The sequence below is a fragment of the Rattus norvegicus genome, chromosome 1 (genome assembly GCF_036323735.1).
Source record: "Rattus norvegicus strain BN/NHsdMcwi chromosome 1, GRCr8, whole genome shotgun sequence".
Taxonomy (NCBI): Eukaryota; Metazoa; Chordata; class Mammalia; order Rodentia; family Muridae; genus Rattus; species Rattus norvegicus.
Window position 1 is genome coordinate 33118675 of NC_086019.1, and position 11973 is coordinate 33130647.

Here is an 11973-nt window from a genome sequence, read left to right on the forward strand (position 1 = left end):
CAACACCTGTACTGCAAGAATTTACATGGCCTTGCTCTGGGATGGGATTGATTTGGGACGGGTGAAATACAAACACAAACTAATTAAAAACTGCATAATGGAGCCCTACAGGAACACGGCGGAAAAACAAATAAATACAAGCGCAGCTGGCACTACGATTGCGCTTCTGCCCCTGGGCGACCGTCGGGTGACATCAAATTATAAGCCCTGAAAACCTTCATTCACACCGTCGCTGTTGATAGTATTGGAGGCATAATGGGAGTGATCTGGTTAATTAAGGGGAAATTTATAAAATATTTACGTGTGTGCACATACATGCGTGCAATCTCCATCCTGCGATTCCGAGGATACCGATATCTTGTTTCTCTAGACTGAACCACAGAGATCCACACCGCAGTCCTTAGTCCCCTGCGATTTTCAGGCCTGGATCTGCAGGCAACTGAACAACTCCGTTCTCTAGCAAACCCTCAACACAGACCCGCCCGCTGGGCTCAGTAGCTAGTGGCGATTCCTGCCACTCAGGGTTTCCTCCTCATGTGGTGAGCGATCTGAGTCCTTTCTTTTGCAGCATTTCCTTCAAGGTTTCTATGGAGTCACTGGTGCAGATTTGGCCATTTATTCCGCAGGAATGGCCACTCGTCTCGTCTCCTGCCACAGTCTTGGCAGCTCTAAACCTATCTGGGAACTCGCTGTGTGCCACAGCTGTGTGAGACTCTGGTTTGCAGTTATCAAAATCTCCAGCTTCTCCTAGGAGCCCTGGTTTGGTGCTGCAAGGCATAGTAGGAGACCCGGATTAGGGGGCCCTGGACCACGGGGGTGGGGGATGCCACCGTGAGGGTTAAGGTTGCAGCTACAAGCCCTCTTGCAGTTCTCAGCATTTGATAGGCTGAGGATACAATCTGGCCCTACTGGAGGAAGTTGCAAAGTTCTAAATGTACATAAAAAAAGAGATGTAAATCGGGCACAAGTCTGGTACTAAGTCCTTGTAGCTTTGGCCAGGTTAGCCCAGACATGGCATTGCTGTTCCCATCCCCAGAGACCTATTCCTGTTATCTGCACCGGCAGCTTTTCTGTTCTGATAATGAAGCCACCACCCGAATGTTCCTAAAATAACTTCAGACCATGGCAGTACCCCAACAGCATACTCTGGCAATCAGTGGGTGGCGATTTTTGAAGAAAAAAATTGTAAGCTGGGGCGTTACTAGCTTGATATCAACCTTAACTTAATAAATCCCTGGAAGATGGGCAGTGAGAGAAAGCAGAGTACCCACAACAAGAAGACTGCGAAGGCAGCATAAAACCCAACTCTCTTTCTTGTAGAAAACTGTCCCCGAAGAACATGCTTCCACCATACCTTAAGATCCTCTTAAAAACCAGTCTGATCCTGGGGGGCACCTTAGGAAACCCCATCCTCAATCCCTCTCCTCAGTGCCTGTTCTTCCCCACCCCCTCGCTCCACAGACATTCCTGTTCACTTCTGCCTCAAAAGGGCAGAACCCAAGTTCAGTTAATCTGCCAGAGAGACCCAGTCCTTTGCTCTGTGCTTGGTTTACAGCTCTGTGGCTACCAGACCTGACCAGGGAGTCCACTAGATACAGGCTTGGCCCAACTTGTACAGATTCCTAAGTCTGAATTTTGACTGCTTGCTTTGCCTTGATAGCCAGTGTTGACTCCTAGAAAATATACTCTCGTCAGAGCCTCTCACCATCTCTGTGGAGTCAGGGAAGGTTGCTTGGGGTTGCAGGGAAGGTTTCCGGTGGAGGGATCTATGGTTTCTGGTGGTGTGGGTAAGCAAACTCCATGACCTTCCCAGAGGCTCTCTATTGTCTATTGCTCCACATTCTGTCCAAAAAAGGCAATGAATGCCCCCCCCCCCCAACAAGGATGTTAGCACAAGAGCCCTATAGCTCTTTCAGACTGGAAACCTTCCTCCCGCATATTACAGATGCCATCAACATCTTGGCCCCAATTTTCCAGAGACATGAGAATTTCCAGCTTCTGCTCAGGCATCCCCTCCAGCTGGAGATTTGTGGGTAATTTTATGACTGTTCTTGTGTTCCCTACGTTGCTGTCTTCACCTCCCTGTTGCTCCCCACTACTAGAGGTTCAAGCTTCTGGGTGAGGAGCCAAGGAGAAAGAAAGGAGGCTCTACTAGCCCCTTCCAGAACTGGGTTTAAGCACAAGTGTCTTTCTTGCAGCTTGATCTATAGCAAAGAGCAGTTAACTTTCCTACACCTCACCAACCTAGTCCATACCCTTGCTGCCATCCAGTCTGCCCAGCCGCATCTCTCAAATTATCTTGTAGTTTCCACCCATTTCCTGTCTTTGGTGCAGTCAACCTACATAGAGGGAGAAGTCACACTGCTGGTCCAGTGGGGGGTGAGAATAAATTACCCCCAGTTCCTCCCCAATCCCCTTCCTAAGAGGTCTAATAGACCTAAGGCAAGTGACCCAACACCTGCAAGTCAAGCAAGCAGTTGTGGGGAGTGATGACAGGCTGGTGACCCTCTGCCACTGCATACTGGCAGGGAGATGTATTTGGAAGACTTCCCACCTCCTTGCTCAGGTCTTATCTTTCCTGCCTTTACCTGTCACCTGAAGTGAGTGGTTCACTGAGCAAGAACAATGGTCAGGTCCGCTATTCACTAGAATGAAGTGATGTATTTGTTTGGAGGATGTAAGATAGGATCCTAAGATTCTGGTTACAAGATGGCTGCCGAGCTGGGAACCGGGAAGAGGTCATGATTAGGAACTTCATAAGCTAGAACATCAGGGAGTTCCCTCAGGGTAACCTCCAGACTAAATCCAAGCAGAAAAGCAGTTCCTGAGGTTCCTGGGGGTTGGGAGGTATGAAGTATGTAGGCTCTTATGGAGTGAACAGCCTGAACAAGTAAGAAGCCCTGAACCAGAGGAGAGAAATGAAGCCTGATTTTCCTGCTGGTAATTAGTAACTACTTTTACCAGTTGTATTGTGGCTAATTACAGGCAACCTTCAGTGTCTGATTTCAAGACCTATAGGGAGGAGGACTTTCTGATGTTGCAGGAGTTTGGAACTCCAGGCAAGCAAGTGGGCTTTAGCTGGTGTCCAGGGTCCTGATGGCACTAAAAACAGCATTTCAGTGTGCATGTTGGGGCTCTCTGTCAAGCCTGCCCCTGTACCTCTTAATTCTCTAAGTCTGGCATTAGACTCTGAGGGTGAAGCTCTCTGCATGATTGAATGATGATGTGATGTGACACTCTCAGACATATGCCACATTATAGGCAGCAGCAAGAAATGTGGCACTAGCAGTTCTGAACTTCCAATAGCAATCTAGGGAACCCAGCACAGAAGCATCTTTCTCTGGCTGGCCCTGCTGTATAAGAGAGGAAGGTACATTCCAAGTCTGCCCGGAGAACAGAGCAGCCAGCCTCCTGTCCTAGGCCACATAACTGCTGCTGGCTTTCACACTGTCTAGTTCTCATTCTCCCTGCCTCTGAGATAGAAACTGGGCAGAGGAGTCAGGGGTGGGGAGCTCAAGGCCAGCGGACTGATGGCTGTCCTGTCCTACTGGCTAGTCGCAGCGCCGCCTCAGGCCTCAGGTACCTGAGCTCCACACAAGTTGGCGCTCCCAGTCTGCACACCTAGTGGATAAACGCGGGCACCCAGGCCATGCAGGCTTCTCCAAAGCTGGAACAAAGATGTAACTATCGGCAAGATTCAATCCTCCCTTTACCTTGCGAAGGTCCGTTCCTTCCTACACTTCCTTTCCCCTCCCTCTAGGATCTCTCCGCTACTAGACAGTGATTTCTCGGCTGGCTTGCCCGTTTTCGAAGTTTTTATATTTGGAGGAACCGACAGAGCACGGCCACATCCCGCTTCCCCAAGAGCAAGGGGGTCAGCGATTTCCAGAGGATCTGTTAATAGCAAGTGGGGCCAGGGAGACGAAGCACCCTGTATCAGAGGTGTCGAGCCAAGCGTTGATTTATCCGAACACTTCAGCCAAATATGTCCCACGGAGGTGTTGCAACGCCAGCCACAGAGGAGAGGCTGCTCGCTATAGACTGTCCCCTGGCCCCAGGCCTCTCTCCCTGCCACCCCAGCTGTGGAAACGCAATCCCGGAGTTGCTTTTGTTAAAAGGAGGTGGGGGAACAGATCTCGGATGCAAAACCGGGTGTCAGACAGCTGTAAACCGGTGTCGACAGGTTGTCAAAAGCCGCGGGGGCTGGTTGGGATGAAGCCTGAGGCCTCCGGACCTAAACCAGCAGACGGGCCGCGCGCGCCCACCGGAGGAGGAGGTGGCCCGGCGGGCGCGGGGCACCACGTGCTCGCCGTGAGGGGCGGGAGCGGCCAGCGAGGGCGGGCTGGAGGCAGGGAGGGGGCGGGAGGGGAGCCAGGGGCGGGGCCTGTGCTCAAGGGGATGCCAATCAAAGCATCAACTTCAAATTGTGTCTGAGAGCCCGGCCGCCGAGCGGAGGGCGGCCGCCGCAGTCGGCGCGCGATCTCGGATCCGGGCGCAGCCGGGCGCCGCCAACCAGCACTGGGCTGAGGAACAGCGAGCGGCCCCCGCCCCCGGGCCGGCCGGAGCGCGCCCGGCCCGCCGCCCGCAGCCCCAGAGCCGCGCCTCCTCGGATCGACAGCCAGTCTCTTTGCCCGCGCAGTTAGGGTGCCCTCCACCACCGCCAAGCCCGCGGACATGTCCTTCCCGCAGCTGGGCTACCCGCAATACCTAAGCGCCGCGGGCCCGGGCGCCTACGGTGGAGAGCGCCCTGGGATGCTGGCTGCGGCCGCGGCTGCTGCAGCCGCCGCCTCGTCGGGTCGGCCGGGGACTGCAGAGCTGGGAGCGGGCGCCGGAGCGGCCGCGGTCACCTCGGTGCTGGGCATGTATGCCGCGGCGGGACCGTACGCGGGCGCACCCAACTACAGCGCCTTTCTGCCCTATGCCGCGGACCTCAGCCTCTTCTCACAGATGGTGAGTGCTCCCGCCTCCCGCGCGTCCTCCTGACCCGCACCCACGGGAGATCACGGCGCCCAGGGACAGCGGGAGCGGTTGGCCGAGCAGAGAAACAGAGGACCCGCAGGCAGTGTCTGGAAAAAAGAGCAAAAGGGGTCCTGCACAGGGGATCCGGTGGCGGAGACCTCGTTCCCCCGGGACTGGGGAATGCCCAGAGGCACAGGCAGTGACCACTGCAGTCTTGGGGGTTGAAGACCCGATCCTGAAAGGGTTGTGCGCTAGTAGAGAGAAACCCGAGAGCAGGCCTGAGAGCGCGGCAGGCGCTGGAGGTCCGGGCAAAACCGCCAGGCGCCTCTGTGCGACAGGGCAGGCCCGCCGGGCCCCCGCAGCCAGGGCCGCTTTAGTCACACTGCTCTGGCCTGGCGGCTGGCCTCGCCTGAGCGCTGCAAGAGCTTTCTCTTGGGCCCAGAAGACCTTCCTTCTCCCTCTTTGGCAGAGCAGAGGTAGTTGCCCTGAACTTTGCCAAAGGGAACCGGTTAAATCTAGCGGAGTCCGTCAAAAACATCCCAACAAACAATAGACGTCCGCGGAGCAGAGAGGTCTCTTAATGGCGTGTGTAGGCACCATAGGGATCGGGATCCCGGTTAAGAAATACTAAGTTGACATAAATTCTGGTTACCGAAACGGTGTTTGCTTTTACTTTCGTAAGTTGCCAAACTTTCCTTTTCATTTGAGCCGAAAGAAAAGCACTTTTCTTCCCGCGTTACATAAGGGAGAGTTAAAGGAACAGTGTCCCAGTGATTAAAATAAATGGTGCTTTCCCATCTCCTGTCCCAGTGGGTGTCAGATGGGTGTGTGTGTGTGTGTGTGTGTGTGTGTGTGTGTGTGTGTGTGTGTGAATTTAATTCTCCACAGGAGTATTGGCCAGTCTGTCCTTTCCACCGATCAATTTTTCTTGGTTTGACTGAAAGGTCGGACTGCTTAAACTTGAGGCCGCTGGCAAAGTGCAAGGCGGGCGCGGGATTTTGGGAGGCAGTCCCCTGCCGCCCTGCTATCTTCTGGATAGGGCAATTTCCAAGAACCCCGAATTATCCAGTCCCTGGGAAAACAGACCAGACCAGATCCCCTTAAAGGATGGATTGTGCAGGAGCAAAGCGGCTAGCGCGATTTCCCGAACTTTTCTTGTAGTTTAGAAAGAAAGCCTATTTCTTAGTGGTCGGCCGGCCAGCTGCCTTTCGGGTGCTTCCCAACCAGGAAGATCAACCCCCCATTTTGTTCAGACAGCCAGTATGCCCCGGGAGCGATGAGAGATTTACAAGGTGCCCTTTCGAAAACAATTCCCAACAGAGACGAGGCCGAAATTTCTCCTTTACTATTACAACTAAAATAATTTTAAAAGGCGAAACGTACATTTTACAATGGCGAGGTTCAAACGAATTCGGGCCACAGAAGTCTCTGAGGCGCGGCCTCGGTCACTAAATTAATTAGTCAAAGAAACAAGCTTTTAGTAACTTTTTTAGGGTTCCGACTTCGTTTTTGTTAACCTGGTAACTGGATCCTTTTTAAAATGGAAGACGAAAGGTGATTTATTTATTATTTTTACGAATATTTTTAACTGAAAATTTGAATACAGATGTGAGCCATTTGGGAATCCTGCCTCTGTGCTTGTGGGGGAGGGGGTCTGCTGCCATTGTGGTGAGGTATGGAAGGTCGGTAGGAGGTTTGTGTTGTTGTTTAATTTTGTTTTCTCTTTAAACTAAAGGGAAAATAAAATTCCTCCCCTAAGATGTTTGTGTTACCTCCAGGTCTCCTACCGGGTTCTTGGAAAGTAAAGCTAAATCCAAACCCTCAGAAGAGGCCTAGCTTTCTAACCTTTAGGATCCGGTATTTGGAACCCAAAAGATAAAATTGTGAGTGAACGTCTGTCTGGGCAATTTATGGTAATAATGAGGCCTAATGAGGCTGTTAGAAAGATAAAATGTTATTTACCAAAAAACCTGATGGGATAATTTGACTTGCTGTGTTTTACTACTGATGATAAAAAGAATATTGATTGCAAATAAATCATGGCCTCTAAATGCCTGCAAACAGTTTCTGTTTGCTCGGCTGCAGATCAAAGTCAAACTTAAGAGATAAAGTAACCAAGAAGAGGCCCAGGAAACTGAACCGGTTCCCCTGAGCTGCAGCCTGTGGCTCCAGGGCCTGATGTTAATATTTTACCGGATAAGCTCTCCTTTTGTATTTTTTTAAAATGTGTTTTGTCATTGTTACTGAGGATGGCCAGGATTAAATTTTCAATTACCTGTCACCACTACAGACCTCGAAGCGTGAGTGAACCATTATATGCAGATTACTTTGGGAGGCAAAAGGAGGGCTCTGCTTTCATTTTAAATTGGTGGTGAATTTAGACTGAAGAGTGCCTTGGATGGTTTATTTTGATTGAGTCCTTCAGGGTGGAAGGGAGGGAGGGGCCTTGAATTCTGAGTGCTTCACTTTGGAGAAACTGTTTCATCAGCCTACATAAAAGGTTTCCCCCTCCAGCTAGTGTAAGACGAACTTGAAAATCTGAATTTTGTGAAGGGGTGGTGTTGGGGACCAAGGGTTCTGGGAAGACTCGGGAAGGGGGAGGGGCAGGGCTGGTGCTGAGTTCTAAAAATCCGGAGCTTCTAGAAGTTTTTCTAGAGTGAACAACAGTCTTTTTTAAAAATCTGTTTAGTGGAGACCCAGAACCTACAATCCAGTTTAAGGCTCCAGCTGCTTCGATTCTTTCTCCAAGTAGTGGTGTGTGTGTGTGTGTGTGTGTGTGTGTGTGTGTGTGTGTGTGTCTGTTTTCTGAGTCTGGTGAATCAAGTGCTCCCAGGGTCCACAGCAGCAAGGATCTTCCTTTCCTAGCCCCTGAAACTCATCTCTCCCCATCTCTCTCTCTTTCTCTCTCCACTTCCTTTCTCTTTTCTCTCCTGCTCTGTGGTTGCTCCAGGGCTCTCAGTATGAACTCAAGGACAACCCCGGGGTACACCCAGCTACCTTCGCAGCCCACACAACGCCTGCTTATTATCCCTATGGCCAGTTCCAATACGGGGATCCCGGACGGCCCAAGAACGCCACGCGCGAGAGCACAAGCACACTGAAAGCCTGGCTCAACGAACACCGCAAGAATCCGTACCCCACCAAAGGAGAGAAGATCATGCTGGCCATTATTACCAAGATGACCCTCACACAGGTCTCCACCTGGTTCGCCAACGCGCGCCGGCGCCTCAAGAAGGAAAACAAGGTGACTTGGGGGGCGCGCAGCAAGGACCAGGAAGACGGCGCCCTCTTTGGCAGCGACACCGAGGGCGACCCCGAGAAGGCCGAGGACGACGAGGAGATCGACCTGGAGAGCATTGACATCGATCAGATTGACGAACGTGATGGCGACCAGAGCAACGAAGACGAGGAGGACAAGGTGGAGGCTCCTAGGGCGCGCGTAGCCCCTCCCGCCCCAGCTCGGGACCAGAGCTCCCCGTTGTCGGCCGCCGAGACACTCAAGTCCCAAGATTCGCCCTTGGGCCTGGCTAAGGAGGTCTCAGAGCCGGGCAGCACGCGCCTTCTGAGTCCCGGAGCCGCGGCGGTCGGCCTGCAGGGCGCGCCTCACAGCAAGCCCAAGATCTGGTCACTGGCTGAGACAGCCACTAGCCCCGACGGTGCGCCTAAGGCGTCCCCACCGCCACCCTCCAGCCACGCCAGCGCACACGGGCCGCCCAGCGGCTCGCCCCTGCAACACCCGGCCTTTCTACCCAGCCACGGACTGTACACCTGCCACATAGGCAAGTTTTCCAACTGGACCAACGGCGCGTTCCTAGCACAGGGCTCGCTGTTGAACATGCGATCTTTCCTGGGAGTCAGTGCACCGCATGCAGCACCTCATGGCCCACACGTGACCGCACCGCCACCTCCGCAGCTGCCTGTCCAGGTTGCCACAGGGGTGCTCCATGGTGAGAAGGCCTCGGCGAGTAGCAGTCCTGCGCTTCCAGGTACTGAGCCAAAAGGTCGCATCTAATTTTTTGGTCTCGGACATACAGAGACCTAGAGATGAATTGAGTAATGGTAATGGTGGGTAGGGGAGGCTTAATGTAGGAGCTAGGCCTATGTTTCTCTGAGGCACTAAACTGTATCCAAGGGCTTGTTCCACGGAGGTATAAGGGCAGACATTAGGAAATTTACCTGAGCATTATCAAGAAATCTGGGCATAAAGACCCTTCCAACCTGAGCACCCCACTACATAACCCTTTTCCTAACCTTGCATATTTTCTGTTTCCTCTCAGAGAGAGACCTAGTCACCAGGCCGGATTCGCCCCCACAGCAGCTAAAGTCGCCCTTCCAGCCGGTGCGCGACAAGTGAGTGCTTTTTTTGCTTGCTTTTGCCCTGGGGCGGGATGGATGTGGTGGTGAGGGTCCGGCAGTCGTAATTGGAGAGCACTACGGGCCTAGCCAGCTCCAGTTCTCTGGAACAGGGAGCCTGATGGGAGGCGGTCTAGCTCCAGCCCCCTGCTCTGCCGGAAGAAGCTGGGGCACGGTGGCGCTGGATCTGTTTACTCATTGCTGGTGTCTTCTTGCTGTGTTTCTCAAACAGCTCGCTGGCCCCGCAGGAGGGAACGCCTCGGATCCTCGCAGCCCTCTCGTCTGCCTGATTAAGGGGGGTCGTCTTTTACTTTTGCGGGGAGAGGGGAGGGGGGAGGGGTTGGGGGGAGGAGACGAGGGAAGAATTAAGACAAATATTTGAGACTTGTGTAAAGGACAAACGTGACCGCAGCGTCAGTGATTCTCACACATCGCTCTCTGCAGAAAGGGGCTCATCCTGCCTAAGAGCTTGGGGAGGGGGGAGTAAGGCTCAGCCTGCCGCTCGGGTTGGTTATCCGATTCGGTAAATGCCTCCCCCTCCGTGTTTGTGTCTTCTTTGTTTCTTTTCCCCCCTTTCTGTATATAGCGTGATTTCAGATTGTAAATAGCGCGTCAGCGAACTTGTTTAAATCATATATTTTTGTCTAATAAACTAAATGAAACGATGTGCACGCGGCTGTAGCTGTTTGTCCTTGTGCTCCTGCGTTTTGGGGGAGGCAATGATATATGCGATCTTGAAATCCTGGGCACAGTCCAAGGGGCTGTGGTTACACCAGAGACTCCTTTGGGAGAAGGGTCTTGGAACAGTGTTTCCACCGAGCAAAACCACTGTGTCAGGCGCACAGTCTTTCCGTGGTGATAGTGGTCGAATTTGTTCGTTTTGCTCTTAGGCCAGCTTCTTGTTGGCAGTTTAAATCGTTGCCACGCTTAGACAAGCGTTTATCTGGAGCAGCCTTTCTCAGTACGTTCAATTTTAGGCAGTTTACAAAAACGATGTTTTAAAGTGGATCAAAATGGGGGGAAATGAAGAGAATTTTCAATCACACTCCCAAAGGGGAACTTCGGGCTCGAAATCAATTACTCACTAGTTGTGTGAGCGGTGCGTTTTAGAGGAGGGTCGTTTTCTAGGCAGAGTGTGGATGTAATGGAGTATAAAATATTGCTCGCAATGTGTTTAGTTACTTGTTTAAGTGTAAAGAGGAGAAAACAGAAGGTTCTTTTTTAATAGTCTCATGTAAATGAGCGACATAGGGTGCGGTTCCGGGGTTCTCTGGGCTTATGATTCAAGATTAGACAGTGGCTTCAGAGAAAAGGTACGCTCTGGGTTGAGGAGTGAGTGGCGATTGTAGTGGAGAAGTTGCCAAGGGCACTTCTCAAAACCCGGGTAGGGCGATCGGTGACCGCGCGTGCCCAGACTAATAGTCCAGTCAGAAGACAGAGTCGGGGTTTGAGGAGGCTGGGGACGACTGTAGCAAAAGTGCGGGAAGGAGCTGGCTCCACACTCGCCAGCTGCCAAGCAGTTTTGAAAACCACAGTGGAGAGTTAGGAGCCCCACCACTCTGCTTTGCGGCTGTACCAACCGGTCGTGCGCGCGCGCGCTCTTCTGCAGAGTTGAAGGCTCTGCCAAACCAGAGCCGGGACTCTAATGGCTGCGGGACTGGGGAGGACTGCCAAGCAAATAGTAAAACTTCCTAAGACGATGTAAACTGTTGGGAAAACAGGCTAAGTGGAGACAGTCGTAGAAGTTGGGCAGTCTCTCCCCAGTTTAGGCTCAGTTCTTCCCAGCTGCAGCTGCCAGAAAGCTTGCTCTCCCACTGGGCTGCTCAGAGGAGTCCGTGTGTGTGTGTGTGTGTGTGTGTGTGTGTGTGTGTATGTTCCCGTGTGTGCGCTCGCGCGCGCACTCTGGACGACCGCGTGCCTTTGACCACCACTACTTGGTTGCATCAAGAACCAGCGGGCACCCCCAATGCACCACCAGGACCATACTGCACTCAGGGCATGCTTCCTCTCCTCCTCAATTCTTCCCACTCTTGCCCGCCAGTTGGGTGAGAATTGGGTTTTTGAACCGGAGAGAGAGGTTCAGAGCTGCTACCAAAGCAAATAACTGTACCGCACGTGGGATCATGAGTCAGGGCGCAGTGCAGTGCATCCTATGTTGACGGAGCAGCTGAGGAGCTGGGCAGTCCAGCTAGGTAAACCTGGGTCCCATAGACTCCCTCTGCTAAACTGATGGTAGCTCCGAGGTCTGAATGGACATGCTCGAGGCGCCCTCTATGGTCCGAAAGCAGAATGGGACTTTGACCCCCGCTGGTGGTGTTTCTGGGGCTCCTTGAAACTCTGGGACAGTTGAGTCTTGGGGCTCCCTAGGCAAAAGCACGGATTTGTAGTGACAAGGCCTCATGCTTGTTCCTGGGATCAATCATGTGTGTGAGCATGTGTGCGGTGTGTGTCTGGGGGCCTGTCAGGCCACTGGCATTTGGAGGCAAAAGTGGGCCCTGGATTGTAAGCTGTGCTTTCTTTGTCCTGATGGAGTTGGCTAAGTCAAAAGAACCCTTTTACAACATCCTTGCTGAGGTCGCATGGATCCTCATGTCTCCGGACCATCATCCCAGAGGCTCTGGAGTGGGGTCCCTGAGGAAACTGCATCTCTGAAGAAAACTG

At 52.7% G+C, this 11973-nt stretch overlaps 1 protein-coding gene across 2 annotated transcripts; it reads left to right on the forward strand.

Annotated features, from left to right (window-relative positions):
* Positions 1 to 4447: 4447 nt before the first annotated feature.
* Positions 4448 to 10277, forward strand: Irx1 (iroquois homeobox 1). Of its 2 annotated transcripts, none has more exons than NM_001107331.2 (4): positions 4448 to 4950; positions 7910 to 8945; positions 9237 to 9309; positions 9545 to 10277. In NM_001107331.2, exons 1-4 carry the CDS (start codon positions 4675 to 4677, stop codon positions 9600 to 9602), a joined length of 1443 nt encoding a protein of 480 aa, NP_001100801.1. In that variant the 5' UTR covers positions 4448 to 4674; the 3' UTR covers positions 9603 to 10277. The 2 variants fall into 2 exon arrangements, with proteins under 2 accessions (NP_001100801.1, XP_038965989.1); XM_039110061.2 differs by lacking the exon at positions 4448 to 4950 and adding an exon at positions 5271 to 7478 and having other exon boundaries at positions 9545 to 9977.
* The last annotated feature ends 1696 nt before the right edge of the window (positions 10278 to 11973 follow it).